This window comes from Amblyraja radiata, chromosome 25, assembly GCF_010909765.2.
Source record: "Amblyraja radiata isolate CabotCenter1 chromosome 25, sAmbRad1.1.pri, whole genome shotgun sequence".
NCBI lineage: Eukaryota > Metazoa > Chordata > Chondrichthyes > Rajiformes > Rajidae > Amblyraja > Amblyraja radiata.
Window position 1 is genome coordinate 32,068,478 of NC_045980.1, and position 23,841 is coordinate 32,092,318.

General features: G+C 42.7%; 1 protein-coding gene across 1 annotated transcript in view; it reads left to right on the forward strand.

Annotated features, from left to right (window-relative positions):
• The window catches only part of LOC116987594 (sodium-dependent serotonin transporter-like), a 29,330-nt gene extending 10,202 nt beyond the window's left edge, over positions 1–19,128 (forward strand). The window contains exons 4-13 of the mRNA XM_033043751.1: positions 655–793; positions 1,602–1,736; positions 4,122–4,225; positions 5,617–5,744; positions 8,179–8,291; positions 9,024–9,155; positions 12,876–12,975; positions 14,316–14,416; positions 15,419–15,586; positions 18,963–19,128. Coding sequence (XP_032899642.1) covers positions 655–793; positions 1,602–1,736; positions 4,122–4,225; positions 5,617–5,744; positions 8,179–8,291; positions 9,024–9,155; positions 12,876–12,975; positions 14,316–14,416; positions 15,419–15,586; positions 18,963–19,043 — 1,201 coding nt within the window. The 3' untranslated portion in view covers positions 19,044–19,128. The remainder of the gene's footprint in view (positions 1–654; positions 794–1,601; positions 1,737–4,121; positions 4,226–5,616; positions 5,745–8,178; positions 8,292–9,023; positions 9,156–12,875; positions 12,976–14,315; positions 14,417–15,418; positions 15,587–18,962) is intronic.
• Positions 19,129–23,841: the final 4,713 nt, after the last annotated feature.

The following is a 23,841-nucleotide window of genomic DNA, read 5'->3' on the forward strand; positions in this document are numbered from 1 at the left end:
TTTCTATAAGATACCCTCTCATCCATATAAATTCCAGTGAATATTTAAGAAACATTTAGACAGGTACATGGATAGGGTAGGTTTATAGGGATATGGGTCAAACGCAGGCAGGTGGGACTAGTGTAGGTGGGACATGTTGGTTGGTGTGGGCATGTAGGGCCGAAGGGCCTGTTTCCATTCTGTGTGACTCAATGACTAGATACATTTCTGGGATAATAATCATAGGACTCGTACCCCATATATCAAGAGATTTATATGAATTTTATGGCCAGTAACAATAATGGAAACCATGAAACTCACCTATCCATGTTCTCCAGAGATGCTGCCTGACCCAGAGTCACTCCAGCACTTTGCGTTTTTTTTGGTTGTAAATCAGCATTTGCAGTTCCTTGTTTCCACATGTTATAATCCTTCTCCCATTCCAATTAGTCTCAACATTATCAGTGTATGATAATGTACATTCATGTACACAGAACCAAGCCAGTCAATCTGAAGAAGGGTCTCGACCCGAAACGTCACCTATTCCTTCGCTCCATAGATGCTGCCTCACCCGCTGAGTTTCTCCAGCATTTTTGTCTACCTTCGATTTTCCCAGCATCTGCAGTTCTTTCTTAAACAAGACAATCAATTCTCATCTTTCTCTTTTGTGTTTAGACGGAACGTTTTGGAGATTCATGAATCCCAGGGGCTTCATCACGTGGGTGCGATCCGTTGGCAGCTTCTGTTGTGTCTCTTTGTCATTTTTACCATTGTTTACTTCAGCCTTTGGAAGGGAGTTAAAACATCTGGAAAGGTTTGTGTGATGAGCTAACGTCTGTTTTTGTAATGTATTAGAACCCATAATATCAGGTATTTATTAAAGTTATTAAACCTCTGTAACAGCCATTCTTAGCAATCATTTCAACGTGATTCTTGATCTCCTATCCTTCAATATGTTATCTTAAATCTAAATCTTTAACTTTTGGTCAACTGTCTTAATGTCTTTCATGGCTCGGATATAATTCAGTTAATAACAATACGGTGAAGTGTATTGTAGAAACAAGGAGCTGCAGGCGCTGGTTTACAAAAAAGCACTCCAAGCGTTAGAGTGACAGGGCTGCACAGTGGCGCAGCAGTAGAGTTGCTGCCTTACAGCGCCAGAGACCCGGGTTCGATCCAATCTACGAGTACTGTCTGTACGGAGTTTGTACGTTCTGCCCGTGACCTGCGTGGGTTTTCTCTGGGTGCTCCAGATTCCTCCCAAACTCCAAAGACATAGCTTTGTAGGTTAATTGGCTTTGATTTTAAAAAATTGAAAATTGTCCCGAGTGTGTAGGATTGTGCTAGTGTTCGGTGTGATTGCTGGTCAGCACTGTAACATTATATCTTTCTAATCCCATCCTGGATTTGGTTGTTCATGTAATACACCCCTTTTTCTACACTATTCCTTGCTGAAACCTATAATCCTTCTGTGGACACTAATACACGACCAGCTGGTCGGCTCGGACTCAGTGGGCCAAAGGGACTGTTTCCACGCTGTATCTCTAAAGTCTAAAATAAATGAATGTGTGACAGGAAGCTTTCAACGTGACATGTTTTCCATTTCTGTACATCTATTGCAGATAGTCTGGGTGACTGCCACACTGCCCTATCTGGTGCTTTTTATCCTTTTGATACGAGGAGCCACGTTACCAGGAGCCTGGCGAGGTGTTGTATTTTACCTCAAACCAAAGTGGAAGAAACTGCTGGATACAAATGTGAGTACCAATACCAAAAGGACGCAGAAAGACACTCTGCATTATTGATATAATTATTTTAAGATAAAAGATTGCTAAACCGAATAGCCCTTGACCATGGGCTTTGAGTTAATAACACATATTCAGTCTAAGTAATCTTAAACCTTTGAATATGTCTGCCCAACCTGACATGTTACCTCTCCGGGTTCTCCAGAGATGCTATCTGACTCACTAAGTAACACCTGCACTTTGTGTCCTTTCTTGATCAAATAAGTAAGTTCTTCAAAACGGAGGGTGTTCAAAAAATATTGCTTTCTTTTAATGTAAACGTTAAAATTACAGCACCCTTTTTCTAGTTCTACTTTCTGAAGGTATGACAGGGTGCCAGGTGTTACGAGGAGAAGGCAGGAGAATGGGGTTCAGAGGGAAAGATAGATCAGCCATGATTGTATGGCGGAGTAGACTTGATGGACTAATTTTGCTCCTACAGTGCGCTCCATAATGTTTGGGACAAAGACCCATCATTTATTTATTTGCCTCTGTACTCCACAATTTGAGATTTGTAATAGAAAAAAATCACATGTGGTTAAAGTGCACATTGTCAGATTTTAATAAAAGCCAATTTTATACATTTTGGTTTCACCATGTAGAAATTACAGCAGTGCTTATACATAGTCCCCCCAACATGAACTTGGTTTCTTAAAGAAGGTAATACTAATTCCCCTGAGGTCTAGTTTACTTGCTGCATATTCCTGACAGCTCCTTGCGTTACCGATAACTGGAACAATAGATATAGTCTAGAGGAGGGCCTCGACCCGAAGCGTCACCCATTCCTTCTATCCAGGGATGCTGTCTGTTACTCCAGCATTTTGTGTCCACCTTAGGTTTAAACCAGCACCTGCAGTTCCTTCCTACACAATAGATGACACGATTGCCATTGTGGTTACATCTGTGAAATTTTCATTTGGTGAAACCTTTTTTTCCTTAATGAAATTTGAATGATTTTTTTTCTTTTCTGACTACCAAAATATTGACAGCATCTTCACATATTATAATATAAGCCATCGGTATTGATATTTACTTCTCCCTAGTATTTCTATTTTTTGACAAAATGAAGTGAAACCTGTTTGCACAATCAGATTTGGACAGTACCGTCTCTTTACACAAATAATTCTAGCAACAGCACTCTTTCACTGGCACACATGTATTATTTACTTCAGCCTTGCAGACAGCTGGGCTCTTCTATCCATTAGCCACAACCTTAGCTACAGACAAGTATTCATCTATGGGTGAATGGGGCCTCTAAAAGGTAAATGAGTTTATTATTCCCACAGAACAAGAGAGAAGCCCTTACAAATGTAAATCATAGATTCAAACACACATCTGCTTAACACACAGTCTTTATTCATGCATCCACTGCTTTGTGTAAAACCATGTTTATAATAGATTTGCTTTCTGTAATTAAAAACTGCAACTGTAGAATTTCCATCCTTGCACACGTTACAAATGATACTGGTGCTTAAGATATAAACTCAATGTCACTTCATTAACATTTCCATCTGTTTTTCCCCCCTTTTCTCAACCCTCTGGTACCGCAAACCTCCATCGTTTTCCGAGATTTCTGCCACTAAAACATTTTATTTCATGAACATGAATCGAAGTCTGACCTAAAGCTGCAGTCGGGACAATACGAGGGACAATTGTGCAGCAACAAAGAGCTCTTTTTGTAGCTGAGTGGGGGATAAAATAAAGAGAGAAGTGTGGAAAAAGGTTCTTTGGGGTTTTTCGTTAAAGGCTGTCAGCATTGTAAATAGGAAATATTTTCCTTAATAATTTACTTGATTGATTGAAAGATACAGTATGGAAACAGGTCGTTCAGCCCACCGAATCCATGCTGACCACCGGTGACCTGTTCACATGAGTTTTATGTTATCCCACTATTTCATCCACACCCCACATACGAGGGGCAATTTATCAAGGCCAATTAACTTACAAACCTACGTGACATTGGTCTGCGGGTAGAAACCGGAGCCCCTGGAGGAAACACACGTGGTCACAGGGAGAACGTGAAACTTGAAGTGACAACCCATCTTGGATAAAACTTTGCTGCTTTGCAAGAAAAAGCAGAATTGTCATTAAGGGTTATGGACAATCGAAATGATGTAAAACTGTACCAATTAGCCATCTTAACGCAAGGTCCAGTAGATTAGAGGGTGAAGTCTCTCCGATATTTGATATGATGGAGACACAATGAACAGCAGATGCTAGAATCTTGAGCAAAACACAGAGCGCTGGAGTAACTCAGCGGGTCAGGCAGCATTTATGGAGGGAACGGATGGGCAACGTTTTGATGGGCTATCTTTTGATGCATACAGATAAGATCTGATCCTCCTTTCTCTCCTTTAGGTCTGGGTAGATGCAGCAACACAGATTTTCTTCTCCATGGGACCTGGATTTGGAGTCATCATGGCTTTAGCAAGTTACAACCAGTTCAACAATAACTGTTACCGGTAGGGCTTTGTAATAGAGTACAAACAATTTTAAAATAATACAGTGCAGGAAAATAATTCCCAACCTCTCAGTAATTGCATGCATTATATTGTTCCAAAAAAGACAACAGTGGTTTGAGGTTCAATGGTTTCACATGGAAATGTGAAACCATTCCCTCCTTCATTGCAATAGACAATAGACAATAGGTGCAGGAGTAGGCCATTCAGCCCTTCGAGCCAGCACCGCCATTCAATGTGATCATGGCTGATCATCCCCAATCATTACCCCGTTCCTGCCTTCTCCCCATATCCCCTGACTCCGCTATTTTTAAGAGCCCTATCTAGCTCTCTCTTGAAAGCATCCTGAGAACCTGCCTCCACCGCCCTCTGAGGCAGAGAATTCCACAGACTCACAACTCTCTGTGAGGAAAAAGTGTTTCTTCGTCCCCGTTCTAAATGGCTTACTCCTTATTCTTAAACTGTGGCCCCTGGTTCTGGACTCCCCCAACATCGGGAACATGTTTCCTGCCTCTAGCGTGTCCAAGCCCTTAACAATCTTATATGTTTTAATGAGATCCCCTCTCATTCTTCTAAACTCCAGAGTGCACAAGCCCAGCTGCTCCATTCTCTCAGCATATGACAGTCCCGCCATCCCGGGAATTAACCTTGTAAACCTACGCTGCACTCCCTCAATAGCAAGAATGTCCTTCCTCAAATTTGGAGACCAATACTGCACACAATACTCCAGGTGTGGTCTCACTAGGGCTCTGTACAACTGCAGAAGGACCTCCTTGCTCCTATATTGCGACGAGAGTAGAACACTTGCTCTTCTACTGTGGTTAATCAGTGTGTTTATAGATAACATATAGAATCATATATTCATGAGAGGAATTATCCCAACACAATCTGTCAAGGCCAAAGGGATCCTGACCTGTTAGCTGTGCCTATCAGATATACATCATTAGAGATACAACAACTTTGACCCACTGAGTCTACGCTGTCCATTGATCACCCGTTTACACCAGTTCTGTTACCCCACTTCCTCATTCCTATACATTAGTGGAAACTTACAGAGGCCGATTATCTTACAACCCCGCAACTTTGGGATTTGGGAGGAAACCGGAGCACTCGGAGGAAACCCACACGGTCAGAGGGAGAACGTGCAAACTCCACACAGACAGCACCAGAGGTCAGAATCGAACCAGGGCCTCCGGCGCTGTGAGGCAGCAGCTCTACCAGCTGTGTCACCTTAAATTGAATTCAATGGATGGAAACTAACAGGACTGCTCCGAATTGGTCTTCGTTGACATGGTCAAGGGGAGATGATGGCGATGATCAAAAAATGACTCCCAAAGGGTCAACATGGCAGCTTCATGACATGACCATGTCAATTTGATGTTGTTTCCTTACAGGGATGCAATTGTCACCAGCGTGGTGAACTGTCTGACGAGCTTTCTATCAGGATTTGTCATTTTTACGGTGTTGGGCTACATGGCGGAGATGCGCAACGTTGAGGTGGAGGATGTGGCAAAAGACAAAGGTACATGAATTTGGTTTACTCTTTAATGGTTGAAATCACAGAGGGGACTTGGAACAAAGTGCTAAATTGGTTGCAAAAGTAACACTTACTTCAAATGATCTTGGAAGAATCTGCGTGTATTTTAGCAACAGGGAACTTAGAGTATAGATGGAAACTATTGAACGCCGGGTCCCCACAACAATTACAAGGTCTTGTTCTCATCAATCTTTTATCGTTTTCTCTTTTCCCACAACATGCTTCATTGGTTTATGTTTAGGTTTATAATCGTCACATGTACCAAGGTGAAGCGAAAGGCATTATTGTGCATGCTGTCCGACAGATCAGATATACCATCCATAGCTACAATTAGTTCAAACTCATGTCCAATAGATCGAGCAAAGGGGGAGATACAGAGTTCAGAATATAGTTCTCGCATTGTAGTGCATCAGTTCCTTAGACAAAGTCCTAAGTTCTCAATGGGGTAGATGTGAAAATACTGATGCAATATTTCAAAGATTGGATGATGTCCTAGCAATTTTAAATAAACCTGCAGGTTAAACCATCCAAGGCTCTCATTTCTGGACCAACCAATGTGTTTCCAAATTACAGCATCACACATATAAGGTAGACCAGTGCTTCTTAAACTATTTCAGTGTCATTCACCCTTGAGTCTTTATCACAAAATTTCATTCACCCTCGAGTAAACTTTCTTGTGTTTTTTGGTAATTTTCGTCTTATTTGAGTATAATTTTATGTATAATTTATTTTGTTCAATGAGCAAAAAACGCAAATTAACTAATTCACCCCAAAATAATTTCATTCGCCCTTGGGTCAACCATTCACCAGTTTAAGGAGCACTGAGGTAGACTGATCCACAGTTAAAGCTGGGCCTTTGAATATTGAGGACGCTTACTTCAGTAAAACATACTCTCTCCTATACCCCACCTTCCAATCGCAGGTGAGAGAGTGTCCTCTCTACCCAACTCACAGAGACAATTTCTATCCATTCCACTTCTTTTGGCCCTTAATTCCTGGCACACACTTCCAAATTTGAATTCCCTCTTCCCCCTCAATCCAAGCTGGCCCTCTCTCCTGCCCCTCCTGTACAGTTCCAGTTGGTACCATTCATCCAAATTCAAACTCTCTCCTCCCCTATTTTAAGGGAAAGAATAGTGAGGGCTAATAACGAGTAAATAGGGAGGTGGATTGTACTAATGTGGTGACAGGGAACTGCAGCAAAGCCTAAAAGTAGAGACATGGAATGCAGCAGTGATGACACGCAAGTTCCAGGAACTTTATTGATGATGTTATTGCATGTGGTAACAGAAAATTGGATCTACTGTCAACTAAGTTAGACTTGTGGATAATCATTTTATTCTGTAATCAAGACCTGGTTTGTTACCTAATTAAATATTTATGTAACCACCGTTCTGTAATCAAGACTTAGTTTTACTGTTAATCAAATTTCTGTGTAATCTTGTTGTCTGAGAATACAAGAGCTGTATCAAAGTCGCGTTCAGGACGTCAGCTTTTACTGGTCTCCTGGTGCATGTCAGTTTTAATAAATCGCCCGTAACTTCAAACACCAACTCTGCGTGGCCTTTCCATTTGTTCTTATATTCCTTTATCATGTTGAAATACTTTGCCCACTTCATTTATAATCTCCCAGATTAATGTTGACATTGATTTTCCTTACTCATTTCTTACTTTCACCTCTTTCATCTTTTCCACATTAAAGCACAATCCACAACCTCCGGTCTTTCCTTTCTGGTTCCCCATTACTTTTTCCTTCCGTTTCACCTCTGTCGCTCGGTTCGATGAAAATAAAAATAAGCATAGTGCAGTATTTTAGTGAATCCAAAGGAATGCATTCTATTAGGTATATCAGAGGCCTGTTCTAAGCTAACGATATTTCAAAGACCTTTCCTCAACTACAGCCTAATAATGGCGAAAAAATTAATACTTAAATTTTGGAAACAGACAACAGTCCCCACGGTGAAGATGTGGATTACAGATATGTTCGAAACACTACACTTGGAAAACATTAGGCTTGTCTTGACGGAAAAAACAGATCAATTTCTCAAGACATGGACACCCTTTACTGAAATTTTACAACAATAGTATGGTGAAACACAAATTTAAATTTAAATCCGATGCTACGTTAGGTGAGGGGGGGAGGGGCAAGGTATATCTCCATCTTTTCTTATTCCTCCTTCTCTCTGCTGCATGGCTTTGGTAGCTCAGGGGACTTTTCTCGTTCTTTTCTATTCTATCCTTGCACTTTTTCCTTTCTTCTTTTCTTGCTTTCTCTTTCCTTTTTTCCATTTTTTCAATTTAGGTTATCAGGTTAAAAATGGAGCTGTTAAAAAAAATTAGGAGAAAAAAAAAGGAATGCATTCTGTATGGTTACAGTATATAACGTTAAAATGCCTACATGTTTTTTTTGGTTTTGCAGGTTCTGGCCTCCTGTTTATAACATATCCTGAAGCCATTGCTAACATGGATGGATCTCCCTTCTGGGCGATTCTCTTCTTTCTCATGGTGATAACTCTGGGGTTGGACAGCACGGCAAGTAACAGTCAGTGATGCCAAATTGAAAGAGAACCTCGACAGTCAAAGCATCATCACAAGAAATGTAGACATGAGGAACAGCAGATGCTGGTTTATAAAAAACAGACAATATGCTGGAGCACCAGGGGCAGCACAGTGGTACAGTTGCTGCATCACAGCACCAGAGACCTGGGTTAGATCCTGACCACGGGTGCTGTCTGTACAGACGTTATACGTTCTTCCTGTGACCACATAGGTGCTCCGATTTCCTCCTTTACCCTAAAAATGTACAGGGTTGTAGGTTAATTGGCTTCTGTAAATTGTAAATTGTCCCTAGTGTATAAGATAGTTCTATTGTATGGGGTGATCGGTGGTCAGCATGGACTCGGTGGGCCGAAGGACCTGTTTCCACGCTGTATCAGTCAGTGGGTCAGAGACAACATGAATCTAAACCCAATGTAATGTAATTTTCAGATATCCTAGTTCATTACTATCCCTCACTTTACATTTTACAAACATTGAAGACCTGTTGCATTAAGGCCGTAAACAAAGGGAAATTTTAATCTGGCTTATTCAGTGTTTTTCTCATTTTCTTTTTTTTATCTGTGTGATTTTCAAATCAATTAGGTAAATCCTAAAGGTATTTTGGCAGTTGTTGTGTTAGTCCTTTTTTCCAAATAGAGATAAACAATAGTTAAATATATTTAGAAATTTGGCACAAATGATACATTGTGGTATTCTTGTTAACAGTACGGAGGTCTGGAGTCGATAATCACAGCCGTAATAGATGAGTATCCTCATCTCTTCGCTAAAAGGAGAGAGCTGTTTGTTTTTGGACTGATTATTGTGTGCTTTTTGGGCTCTCTCAGCACTCTAACCAACGTAAGTATAAACCTATAAAAAACAAATTCCTATTTTATTCAACTTCAGGTATCTGTAATATCAAAAGCATCCACTATTTATCGTTGAATTGTAGCAGTTAACTCATGGTGTGTGCATGTATTTGTTTAGTTTGGAAGTTTGGTAAGACATCAACTTTATCATAATGGAGGCACAAGGAACTGCAAATGATGGAATCTTGAGCAAAACACAAGGTTTTGGAGGAACTCAGCAGGTCAGGCAGCATCTGTGGAGAGAATGGACAGTTGATGTTTTGGGGCGAGACTCATCTTCAGACCTTGTATCTCGTGTATAATACCTCCATACCTGAAGAGAAAAAGATTAGTTAAAACAAATGTAGGTCCCTTGCAGTCAGAAACAGGTAAATTGATCATGGGGAACAAGGACATGGCAGACCAATTGAATAACTACTTTGGTTCTGTCTTCACTAAGGAAGACATAAATAATCTGCCGGAAATAGCAGGGGACCGGGGGTCAAATGAGATGGAGGAACTGAGTGGTTAGCCGGGAAGTGGTGTTAGGTAAATTGAATGGATTAAAGGCCGATAAATCCCAAGGGCCAGATAGGCTGCATCCCAGAGTACTTAAGGAAGTAGCCCCAGAAATAGTGGATGCATTAGTGATAATTTTTCAAAACTCTTTAGATTCTGGAGTAGTTCCTGAGGATTGGAGGGTAGCTAATGTAACACCACTTTTTAAAAAGGGAGGGAGAGAGAAAACGGGGAATTACAGACCAGTTAGTCTAACGTCGGTAGTGGGGAAACTGCTAGAATCAGTTATTAAAGATGGGATAGCAGCACATTTGGAAAGTGGTGAAATCATTGGACAAAGTCAGCATGGATTTATGAAGGGTAAATCATGTCTGACGAATCTTATAGAATTTTTCGAGGATGTAACTAGTAGAGTGGATAAGGGAGAACCAGTGGATGTGTTATATCTGGACTTTCAGAAGGCTTTCGACAAGGTCCCACATAAGAGATTAGTATACAAACTTAAAGCACACGGTATTGGGGGTTCAGTATTGATGTGGATAGAGAACTGGCTGGCAGACAGGAAGCAAAGAGTAGGAGTAAACGGGTCCTTTTCACAATGGCAGGCAGTGACTAGTGGGGTACCGCAAGGCTCAGTGCTGGGACCCCAGCTATTTACGATATATATTAATGATTTGGATGAGGGATTTGAATGCAACATCTCCAAGTTTGCGGATGACACGAAGCTGGGGGGCAGTGTTAGCTGTGTGGAGGATGCTAGGAGGCTGCAAGGTGACTTGGATAGGCTGGGTGAGTGGGCAAATGCATGGCAGATGCAGTATAATGTGGATAAATGTGAGGTTATCCACTTTGGTGGCAAAAACAGGAAAGTAGACTATTATCTGAATGGTGGCCGATTAGGAAAGGGGGAGATGCAACGAGACCTGGGTGTCATGGTACACCAGTCATTAAAAGTAGGCATGCAGGTGCAGCAGGCAGTAAAGAAGGCGAATGGTATGTTAGCATTCATAGCAAAAGGATTTGAGTATAGGAGCAGGGAGGTTCTACTGCAGTTGTACAGGGTCTTGGTGAGACCACACCTGGAGTATTGTGTACAGTTTTGGTCTCCTAATCCGAGGAAAGACATTCTTGCCATAGAGGGAGTACAGAGAACGTTCACCAGACTGATTCCTGGGATGTCAGGACTTTCATATGAAGAAAGACTGGATAGACTCGGTTTGTACTCGCTAGAATTTAGAAGATTGAGGGGGGATCTTATAGAAACTTACAAAATTCTTAAGGGGTTGGACAGGCTAGATGCAGGAAGATTGTTCCCGATGTTGGGGAAGTCCAGAACAAGGGGTCACAGTTTAAGGATATGGGGGAAATATTTTAAGACCGAGATGAGGAAAACATTTTTCACACAGAGAGTGGTGAATCTCTGGAATTCTCTGCCACAGAAGGTAGTTGAGGCCAGTTCATTGGCTATATTTAAGAGGGAGTTAGATGTGGCCCTTGTGGCTAAAGGGATCAGGGGGTATGGAGAGAATGCAGGTACAGGATACTGAGTTGGATGATCAGCCATGATCATATTGAATGGCGGTGCAGGCTCGAAGAGCCGAATGGCCTCCTCCTGCACCTATTTTCTATGTTTCTATGTTTCTATTCCTCACGCTCATTTAAACAGCAAAAAAGTGTCCAAAAACCATCGCCAAAATAGAGAGTCTCTGAAGAAGGGTCCCAACTCGTAACATCGCCTGTCCATTCCCTCACAACCCACTGAATTTCTCCAGCACTTCATGTTTGGCTCCAAATGATCATTCATGCTTGATTGTGACTTTGGGCTTCTCAATCATTTGCACAGCCATTTAATTGCTCCAAACGTAGTCAATTTTATATTTGAAAGCATGGCATCTAATCTGTGGACATAAAGATTTCACAAGTAGATATGTGACTGTGATATGTGACTAGTTGATTTAATTGAGTGGTGATGGTTTTAACATTTACGTCAACCTGCAAATCACTTTGCAGAATTGCACTTTGCACTGTTCCACACAGGCAGGTAATAATGCCTTTGTTTAAAACAATGTTTTTTTTGTTGACAAAATGGTCAAAATAAACGATTAATAAATGTGTCGGGTATGTGTCAGGTAAACTAAACAATGACGTTTAACTTTTTAGAGGTGCCGTACAGTGTATTCTGACCATTGGCATCTAAGATCATAGGCCCAAGTACGAGCAAGAGACAGTTTGAATGCAATTTATTTCCAGTACAGAAGGAGGGCTACAATTATCTAAACAATAGCACTTCCTAATTTGGAGAGAACCCGGGTCTCCAGCGCTGCGAGCACTGCAATGCAGCAACTCTACCACTGCACGACCGTGCTGCCCCCTGGTTATAAATGACTATATCTCCTCTGCAAGGAAGCAAACATTTTTCACGTCCCCTTAAACCTATCTAGCTCTCTCTTAAAAGTATCCAGAGAACTGGCCTCCACCGCCCTCTGAGGCAGAGACTCACAACTCTCTGTGAGAAAAAGTGTTTCCTCGTCTCCGTTCTATAGGGCTTACCCCTTATTCTTAAACTGTGGCCCCTGGTTCTGAACTCCCCCAACATTGGGAACATGTTTCCTGCCTCTAGCGTGTCCAAACCCTTAACAATCTTATATGTTTCAAATAAGATATCCTCTCATCCTTTTAAACTCCAGAGTGTACAAGCCCAGCCGCTCCATTCTCTCAGCATATGACAGTCCTGCCGAATTAACCTTGTAAAACCTATGCTGCACTCCCTCAACAGCAAAAATGTCCTTCCTCAAATTAGGGGACCAAAACGGCACAAAATATTCCAGGTGCCATTTTTTAGTTTCGGTCTTTAAAGCTTTGTGTGTGGAATTGACAACTTGTGCAGAGCTACCCATAACTATATTTGCACCAAATTATTTGCTGGGTTGATATGTACTGAAATATTTCCATATAGACAGCAGAAGTGACTCAGAGACATCAGATTGTAGACAATAGACAATAGACAATAGGCGTAGGAGTAGGCCATTCAGCCCTTCGAGCCAGCACCGCCATTCAATGTGATCATGGCTGATCATCCCCAATTGTTCTGCATTCAACGCCTTGCCTCAGAGTTGAAAGAACAGTGTGTTAACAAACTTTGTCCCCCAAAGTCATGTGACAATTTTAATTTATAATCCTGGCTGATGTGAAATGTAATTCAATTTTTCAGGGAGGAGCCTATGTGGTCAAATTAATGGAAGATTTTGGATCTGGATCCTGTCTTATTGCTGTGGTATTATTAGAATCTATAGCCGTGTCTTGGTTTTATGGTAAGGGATCCAATTTAATTTCATTTTCTTATATTTGTGAGGTTAAATAAACGTTTAGAAAATGAAGCAAAAGATGTTGCGATAAGTTCAGTCAAGTCTGTAGTTTTGACCCTTGTAATGGGTGTGGCAGTTGGACAACAGATGTCCAAATCCTACAGAGTATTGTGGAGCTGCCAGAAGGACTATTGGTCCAGATTAAAATGCAACGCTAATATTTTTGGTGGCGACCAAGTGGATATCTTTTTGACCAGAAGCGAATAGATAGCACACAAGGCAGAGATGAAGCTCCTAAATTGCAATGTTTGGTGGAAATAGCCTGTCCCGTTGCTAAACACATCAGCACGTGCCTATATAGCAGGATGACCAGAACTGTGCAGAGTACCTCAAATGTAACTTTACCAATCTCCCATCTCTTTAACTCAATACCCTGACTGGTGAAGGCAAGCTGGTCGACCACTTTCATCACCACCCTGTTTATCTGTGTGACCACTTTCATGGAACAATGTGTCTGAACCCCGAGGTCTCTTTCTTCTACAACGATCCTCAGGGCTCTACTGAGTTCCCACATGGCAGAAGATGCCTGCAGCCACACAGCACTGGGCAAAACCATGCCACCAGTCTCCCATACTCTCAGCTGTATGTCCAGGCTGTACATAAGTTAGGCATTCATAAGCTGGGGAGGACTTGCAATCAGATTTTCCCATGCATCCTAAGCCAGGTATCATTGCAAGATAAAGGCCCAGCCCCACCCCTTCCTTGCAAGTCATATACAGTGGCTTGTAAAAGTATTCATACCCCTTGAACTTTTCCACATTTTGTCATGTTACAACCACAAACGTAAATGTATTTTATTGGGATTTTATGTGATAGACCAACACAAAGTGGTGCATAATTGTGAAGTGGAAGGAAAATGATACATGGTTTTCAATTTTTTTAACGTATATGTATATATACATATGTGTGTGGTACACAAAAATGTGGAGAAACTCAGCGGGTGCAGCAGCATCTATGGAGCGAAGGAAATAGGCAACGTTTCGAGCCTCCCGAAACGTTGCCTAGTTCCTTCGCTCCATAGATGCTGCTGCACCCGCTGAGTTTCTCTAGCATTTTTGTGTACTTTCGATTTTCCAGCATCTGCAGTTCCTTCTTAAATACATATGTGTGTGTGTAGTACATATACTGTATGGTATACATGTATTATATATGTGTATATAGTTCATTACTGCTTTGCAAAATGTACACCAAGAAATATTACCATTGCCAAATGAACTGAGAATATTCTATTGTCATCACATTTACTTACTCTAATAGTTCCCATTCTTTCTCTGATTTACCTTCAGGGGTCCAGCAATTCTGCGACGACATCAGGACAATGTTGGGCTTCTCACCGGGGCTGTTTTGGAGGATTTGTTGGGTGGGCATTAGCCCCGCCTTTCTGGCTGTGAGTAACAAAGATGTTGCCCATAAGAAAAGTACCCCCCTGTTTCCTTCTAAGGGCTATCCCCCCTGCTCTATGTAGAAACAAAAAAGTTTACACAAAAGGACACAAAGTGCTGGATTAACTCAGTGGGTCGGGCAGCATCTGCGGAAAACATGGATAGGTGACGTTTTGGCCAGGATGCTTCTTTGGATTGGGCGGGCTGAAGAAGCATCACCTATCCATGTTCTCCACAGATGTTTAGTTTAGTTGCTGAGTTTAGATTACTGTCACATATACCAAGGGACAGTGAAAAACTTTTGTTGCGTGCTAACCAGTCAGTGGAAAGTCAATTCATGATTACAATCAAGCCATCGACAGTGTGTGGATACATGATAAAGGGAATAACGTTTAGTGCAAGACAAAATTCAGTAAAGTCCGATTAAAAATCGTCCAAGGGTCTGCAATGAGGTAGATAGCAGCTCAGGACCGCTGATGGTTCAGTTGCCTGATATCAGCTGGGAAGAAACTGCCCCTGAATCTGGAGGTGGGAGTTTTCACACTTCTGTACCTCTTGCCTGATGGGATAGGGGTGAAGAGACTCATCCTTCATTATGCTGGTGGCCTTGCCCAGGCAATGTGAAGTGTGAATGGAGTCAATGGAAGGGATGCTTCCACAATTCTCTTCAACTTCCCGCTGAGTTACTCCAGCAGTGCTCAGTGCGAAGAAGGGTCCTGACCCGAAACGTCACCGAACCATGTTCTCCAGAGATGCTGCCAGACACACTGGGTTACTCCAGCTTTTTGTGTCTATCTTCTAATACATCCTCAAATAGTAGTCGATTTGAAAGAGTGATCAGTGCCAGTTTAGGAACTGTGAGTGATATTTTTTGCCAGGGAGAGCAGTTATTTAAAAAGACCTACAATAAGAATAAAACTGGAAAATCAAAACCACCCATCTATTTACATGCATTGATTTATTTATTTGATATGGATTTACAATGTCCATTTTGTGTCTGATTTCAGTTCATTACAGTGAGCTCCATTGTGTACCAGCCCCCTCTCAGTCTCTTTGGCTATGATTATCCAGACTGGACCATAACAGCAGGATATTTGATCGGAGCTTCATCCTTTATGTGGATCCCAATATACATGGTGTATAAACTGGTATGGACACCAGGATCTCTTAAACAGGTAAGAATGTACTAACTTCCCCACTGCCCTCATAGAACATAGACTTCTTCTTGCGTATGGCGAGCACAGCCTCAAGTTGTAGGTCAACTTGTTCCATTTGATCTATTTGTTTGTGCACGTCGGGTTGATTGCATTAGTCGAAACAGGGTGGACCACGTGAAGGTTGCAATCTTTCACCCCGGAACATAGACCATACAACAGTATAGCACAAGAACAGGCCCTTCAGCCAACAATGTCCGGATCGCACATGATGCCAATACCAACCCTTATCTGCCTGCACTTAATCCATATCCATTCCCTGCACATTCATAAGCCTATCTAAAAGTTTCGTAAATGCCACTATCGCATCTGCCTCGACCACTACCCCTGGCAGCGTGTTCCAGGCACTCGCCAATCTGTGGAAAACATTTGCCCAGCATATCTCCTTTAAACTTTGCAAACTTCACACAGACAGCACCCAAGGTCAGAATCTAACCCTGATCTCTGGCGCTGTGAGGCAGCAGCTCTACCCGCTGCGCTTCTGTGTCACCCAGGACTGGGTTATCTGCTCTCTCATCTGGAAGTAAAGATCCCAATTACAAAGCAGAGGGTGGTGGTTGTCCATTGTGCCCTGGATAATGCTTAACCCTGACTAAATATTACTAATTATTTTTAATATATTAAACTTTTCAGATTATTTGGTTATTATCACATTGTTTTTTGTGGAAGTTACTGTGCAAAAACTGGTTGCCATAATTCCTACATAATAGTAAAGGATAATGATAGACACTATACAAAAGGTTTATGGAACTGAAGCGCGACAATGTGCTACACTGCTGAGAACTATATTCTGCACTCCGTATCTTCCCCTTTGCTCTATCGTACTTAAATTTAAAGGCAGACACAAAATGCTGGAGTAACTCAATGGGTCAGGCAGCGTCCCTGGAGATAAGCAATAGGTGATGTTTCAGGTCAGAACCCTTCTTCAGGCTCGGAAACGCCACCTATTCCTTTTCTTCGGCGATGCTGTCTGACCCGCTGAGTTACTCCAGCATTTTGTGTCTATCTTTGATATAAACCAGCACCTGCAGTTCCTTTCTACACATTCTCCAGAGATGCTGCCTTACCTGCTGAGGAACTCCAGCACCATGTATCTTTTTTTTCCATAGTAAGTCCTCCCTCCACCACCTCTAGTATAAATTCCATTTGGAATATTTTGGAGGACCAAGAAACCAAGAACCAAGAATCTTTCTCAAACAGCAATTTGATATTAACCAAGTAATTTGTAATATTAGCAATATTTAGAAAGCTTAACCTAAAACTGCGATCTGAAATGACAGGGTTCTCCCAGTAGAACCGTAGAATGATTATTATTGCATTTTGACGCATCTGATCAATACTGTGTCCCTGCATTCAGTCCCACTGGCACTGCTAATCTACCCTTAAATTATAACTTCCCTTTTGAAAGCCCAGATTGATTATTGATCACTGCTCTTGCAGGTTGCAAACTCTACATCACCACCACTCTCTGTCTAAATATGTCAGTTCTCATCATTTTGGAGCTACTCCCTTAGTGCTCAAATCTTTCACTAATGCAAACCACTTCTCTCTGTCCATCCTATCTAAAGCCATAGTGATCTTCCACACATCCATTAAATGTTCTCTCAAAAGGACACAAAGTGCTGGAGTTGTAACTCAGCAGATCAGGCAGCATCTCTGGAGAATATGAATAGGTGATGCTCCAGGTCAGGACCCTTCTTCAGTCCGAAGAAAGGTCCCAACCTGAAACGTCACCTATTCATGTTCTCCAGCCGCTGTTGGGTTACTCCAGCACTTTGTGTCCTTTTGTGTAAACCAGCATCTGCAATTCCTTTGTTTTTAAATAATCTCTCATATTAACTCTCATATAATCTCTCAAAATAAAACCAGCCTCTTTATTCTAAGGGGTAAATTGCAGCTTCTCCAGTCTAACTGTGCAACTGGATTTTTTTTGCGCTGGAATTATTCAAAACTAACTACAATGTTGTCCATCTGAGTGAAATGTCCAGTTTAGTTTCTAAATGATGGATTATTTCACACACGGACTTGGTCTATAGGAATTGTGCTGAGACAACTCAACTGATTCAATATAAAACCTGAAGGAATAGAACATTTTCAAGGCAGCATAAGACAAAGGAACAATGTTAGGCCATTCAGCCCATCATGTCAGGAGTTAAGGGGAGAAGGCAGGAGAATGGGTTTGAGAGGGAAAGATAGATCAGCCATGATTGAATGAAGGAGTAGAGTTGATGGGCCGAATGGCCTAATTCCGCTCCTATCACTTATTAACTTGTCGTGTCTGCAACATCAACTGGATGTTCCCCATTCATTATATTACCCATATGTTTCCAAGACGCCATTTAAAACCAGCCGCACTGCTCATTCCTGGGCCGCTTGAGTTGGAGGACCACGCCTCCCGTGGGGGCTACGGGTAGGGAACGGCTGCGTTGGGGGAGAAGACCCAACGGGTCTGCCCTTGGTCTAGTATCCATTAAAACTCTATTCCTATTACCAATGTTGGCACCTTGCACGGTATTGTACGATACAAGGTTCCAATATAAACGTAAAGAAGCAAACTTTCTAGATCATTTACACGTTCAGTGCTATTTTATTGTCACATGGAATTACTTTTTTTGTATACATACTGTACACGTGCCACATTTCCAGCGTCATTTTGTCTAATTCAAGTCAAGTCAACTTTATTTGTCACATACACATACAAGATGTGCAGTGAAATGAAAGTGGCAATGCCTGCGGATTGTGCAAAAACTACAGAACAGAATCAGTATTTACATGTTGGAATTTTTTTTTTACAAAAGACACAACACAACAGTAAACTAGTACACTAAATTAGTTCTGGTGAGATAAGAGTTTACAGTCCTGATGGCCTGTGGGAAGAAACTCCGTCTCATCCTCTCTGTTTTCACAGCATGACAGCGGAGGCGTTTGCCTGACCCTAGCAGCTGGAACAGTCCATTGCTGGGGTGGTAGGGGTCCCCCATAATGTTGCTGGCTCTGGATCTGCACCTCCTGGTGTAACCCTCCTGCAGGGGGGCGGGTGTAGTTCCCATAGTGCGTTCGGCAGAACGCACTACTCTCTGCAGAGCCTTCCTGTCCTGGGCAGAGCTGTTCCCAAACCAGTTTGTGATGTTGCCGGACAAGATGCTTTCTACAGGCCCAGAGTAGAAGCACTGAAGGATCCTCAGAGAGACTCTGAATTTCCTCAGCTGCCTGAGGTGGTAAAGGCGCTGCCTTGCCTTACTCACCAGTGCGGCAGTGTGTGTAATTAAACTATTAATAACTATCTTCATTTCAGGTCTTGTGATATTTATATGTTACTTTTCTTTTCTCCACACAGCGTCTGGCAATCTGTTTTCGCCCAGAGAAACCAATCAAAGACGAGAAGCCTGACTCCCTCTGCATGAATGCCATCCCGTAATTCCTTGTACACATCATATTTCAAAACTAAACTTTATTTATTTGTATGGAATTTTAAAACAAAGTCCCATTGCAGAAATGTGTAGGAAGGAACTGCAGATGCCGGTTTACACCAAAGATAGACACAAAAAGCTGGAGTAACTCAGCAGGTCAGGCATCATCTCTGGAGAAAAGGAATAGGTGGCGTTTCGGGCTGAGCCTGAAGAAGGGTCCCGACCCGAAACGTCACCTATTCCTTTTCTCCAGGGCTGCTGCCTGACCCGCTGAGTTACTCCAATATCTTCCAGGTGGGATCTGGAAAATGGAGTAGCTTCTGTTGGTAATGTGAATCAAAAATGTGAACGGGATCAAGGAAATCTGAGGATGGTTCAGAAAAGACCTGAATACGGGTGCTGTCCGTATGGAGTTCTACCTGTGACCATGTGGGATTTTTCCGGGTGCTCTGGTTTCCTCCCACACTCCAAAGACATACAGGTTTATAGGTTGTTTAAGAAGGAACTGCAGATGCTGGAAAATCGAAGGTACACAAAAAGGCTAGAGAAACTCAGCGGGTGCAGCAGCATCTATGGAGCGAAGGAAATAGGCAACGTTTCGGGCCGAAACCCTTCTTCAGTCTGAAGAAGGGTTTCGGCCCGAAACGTTGCCTATTTCCTTCGCTCCATAGATGCTGCTGCACCCGCTGAGTTTCTCCAGCCTTTTTGTGTACCTCAGGTTTATAGGTTAATTGGCTTAGTTAAAATTGTAAATGGTCCCTAGCGTGTAGGATTGTGCTAGTTATGGGGTGATCACTGGTCAGCGCGGACTCGGTGGGCCGAAGGGCTCGCATTTGCACCATATCTCGAAAGTCTAAAGTCTAATCAGTTGCTTTACAGTTTAAGGGGTTTCAGACAGCACCCGAGGTCCAGATCGATCCCGGGTCTCTGGTGCTGTGAGGCAACAAATCTACCAGCTGTGCCTCTGTGCTGCCCTTGAGAAGTTTGTAATGATAGCTGTAATCAGAACCTCAGCAACCTGTCACACCCTAAGATTCAAACTTTGTAACAGTCTAAGCCAAGTCCTCTCAAAATGAGGGGTTCGAAGAACAGTACTGTCACCTGGTGTTTGGACAGTGATATTGCAGCGAGCAGCTGTCTAAGATGTGTTTACTGCAAGTCACTCGGAAATTAAGTTGTAAAGGGGCTGTCCCACTTGGGCGACCTAATCCGCGAGTTTGCCCTCGACTCATACTCACAGCATGGTCAACACGAGGTCGTAGGAGGTCTTCGTAACTCTCTTACATGCTCGAGAGTGGTCTCCGCGTACTCAAGGCCTCAGCTAGGTCGCGGCGTTTTTTTCAAAATGTTAAAAAATGCCCGCGAGTAAAAAAAGGTTGCCATGGAAAAAATCAATATTTTTTTTACTCGTAGGTTTAGTCATAGTAGGTCGGTATGTTAGTCGTAGGTAATCGAGGGTAGTCGAAGGCAGTCGTAGATAGTCTTCATCATAGTCGAAGGGAGGTCGAAGGAGATCGAAGGAGGTCATCTTCACTCTCCACTATTCGGTGTCCAATTTTCCTGAAGTTAGTCGTAGCTAGTCGAAGATGGTCTTCAACATAGTCGAAGGAGGTCTTCTACATAGTCGAAGGAGGTCTTCAACATGTCATTTTTTCAAACTCTTCTAAACTCGCCAATTAGGTCGCCCAAGTGGGACAGGCCCTTTAGAAGACTGTTCTTGTCTTGATTCACATATGAAACACAGTTAATCAGGTGAAATACTGCCCCAATGAAACGAGCATGATTGAAAGGGGGTAAACATGAACAATAAAAGTTATGCCATTTAATCCACAAATTACGGTGCCCATTTTAACAACTGTAGTGAACAATACATCGACTTCATGCATTGGAGTAAGGAAACACATTAAATCTGGCTTGTTAGCTTGAAGGAGCTCATTGTCACTAATACTATAATTATAAAGTCATTAACCAATTACAAAACTCAAAACATTATACCAATGCATGTTGACACAGGGTAACATAAGTAAGATCCTGGTATTTCTTTTTGAGACGTGTTCTTAAAAAAATAAGTTGCAGGTTCTGAATATTTTATAACAAAGATTTTGTAAAATAACAGATATAATCTTTGTAAACTTTGAAGAGTGTATCTAGTTAAATCCATTCATTCCCTTTGTTGTTAACATTCTGAAATAATGAATAAAATGTAAAGTGACAACTGGCTATATCAAACTGTTGCAAGATGTACAGTAGATGAAGATTGACACAAAATGCCGGAATAACTCAGCGGGACAGACAGCATCTTTGGATAGAAGGGATGGGTGACGTTTCAGATATAGGTGCATGTCCAACAGTCTTGTGTTGCATGTACAAAGAGCAATTTGAATACACCTGACTTTGAGTGTGGCTTTTGATAAATACATCTCCATCAGACCACAGTTAAGGTGGGTTCAGATTACCTTGTGAACAGGCTTATGCACGATTGATGTAAGTAGAGAGATGTGGGAAGGAGAGACGTTAGCCAGAGATCATGAAGGGTAGTGAATCTGTGAAATTTTAAAGCAGAGATAGATAGATTCTTGATTAGTACGGGTGGGGGGGGGGGGGGGGGGGGGGGGGGGGGGGGGGGGGGGGGGGGGGGGGGGGGGGGGGGGGGGGGGGGGGGGGGGGGGGGGGGGGGGGGGGGGGGGGGGGTGGGGGTGGGGGGGAGGGGGGGGGGGTGTGTTGGGGGGGGGGGGTGGGGGGGGGGGGGGGGGGGTTATGGGGAGAAGTCAGGAGACTGGGGTTAGGAGGGAGAAATAGATCAGCCATGATTGAATGGTGGAGTAGACTTGATGGGCCGAATGGCCTAATTCTGCTCCTATTACTTATGACCTTATGATCATTTTTTCCTCATTCTGGTTCTTCACCATGGCATTAAAAAGATAGTGGTGAGACATTGATCAAAGCAAAGAAAGTTATATAGTTTTATATAGTGCCATGCCTCAATCGAAAATCTCTGGCATGTCTTGGAATCCTAATGAGTGAAGGAATGGACAGAATGTACATCATTATGATGCCCATGGATTCTTTAAAAAAAACTATCTGGGAGGAGAGGGGTGACCTGTTTAGTTTTGTTTAGAGATACAGCACTGAGTCCACGCCGACCATCGATCACCTGTACACTTATCCCACCCTCGCATCCTACACACTACGGGCAATTAACCTGCAAACCTGCACGCCTTTTGGATGTGGGGGGAAACCGGAGCACCCGGAGAAAACCCACCCGGTTCACAGGGAGAATGTACAACCTCTGCACAGACAGCAACTGCTGTAGTCAGATTGAACCCAGGAAAAATGTTCCCGACATTGGGGTAGTCCAGAACCAGGGGTCACAGTTTAAGAGTAAGGGGTAGGCCATTTAGTACTGAGATGAGGAAAAGCTTTTTCACCTAGAGAGCTGTGAATCTGTAGAATTCTCTGCCACAGAAGGCAATGGAGGCTAATTCACTGGATGTTTTCAAGAGAGAGTTAGATTTAGCTCTTAGGGCTAAGGGAATCAAGGGATATGGGGAACGGGGTACTAATTTGGATGATCAGCCATGGCCTACTCCTGCACCTATTTTCTATGTTTCTATTTTTCTTTGGCGCTGTGTGGCAGCTGTGCTACTGCTGCGCCACCGTGCCGCACTTGAACCATTGCAGACTTTCTGGTTCAGATACTCATACGATATATTTCCAAGTCAGAACCACTCATGAGTCCACACAAGCATCTTGAAAAAGGAATTTACACTGAACTGTGAAAAGCAATTTGTTTGTATACTGATAATCACATTGTTATTGCCTGAACTTTGTGTGGTTGTAGAAACGCAATTCACACAATGAAGCTTTCCCAATTTCATGGCTTGGTATTGCAGCAGTTTGTGCATTTTAGCGGTGAATCACTTGAAAAAAAGATTCTTTAGTAAAAAACATGGAACATGGAACAGTACAACACAAGTACAGGTCCTTCAACTCCCAATGTCTGTGCCGAACATGATGCCAAGACCAGCTCTTATCTGCCTGCACATAATCCATATCCCTTCATATCCACATGACTATCTAAAAGCATCTTGAATGCCACTCTTGCATCTGCTTCAACCAGCAGCACGTTCCAGGCACTCACCACCATCTGTGTAAATTCAATCTCTGAAAATTAACCGCATGCCTGAACACTAAAAAACTAATTTCACAAAGCATATGTCCTACCACACAGAGCCCTGGTGTTGGATGCAGCTAACATCAGTGACTTCTGCAGTATGTACTTCTGCGGTCTGGAATGGGCCAGTCGGCAATATTCCCTGATGGACATCTCGCTGTGCTGGGAGACCAACAAGTTTCACGCAACATCTATGGAGGGAAGAGACGTTTCGGGATGTTTCATTTCAAGAGAGAGTTAGATAGGGCTCTTAAAAATAGCGGAGTCAGGGGATATGGGGCGAAGGCAGGAACAGGGTACTGATTAGGGATGATCAGCCATGACACAGAGAGTGGTGAATCTCTGGAATTCTCTGCCTCAGAAGGTAGTTGAGGCCAGTTCATTGGCTCTATTTAAGAGGGAGTTAGATGTGGCCCTTGTGGCTAAAGGTATCAGGGGGTATGGAGAGAAGCAGGTACAGGATACTGAGTTGGATGATCAGCCATGATCATATTGAATGGCGGTGCAGGCTCGAAGGGCCGAATGGCCTACTCCTGCACCTATTTTCTATGTTTCTATGATCACATTGAATGGCGGTGCTGGCTCGAAGGGCCGAATGGCCTACCCCTGCACATATTGTCTATTGGGTACGG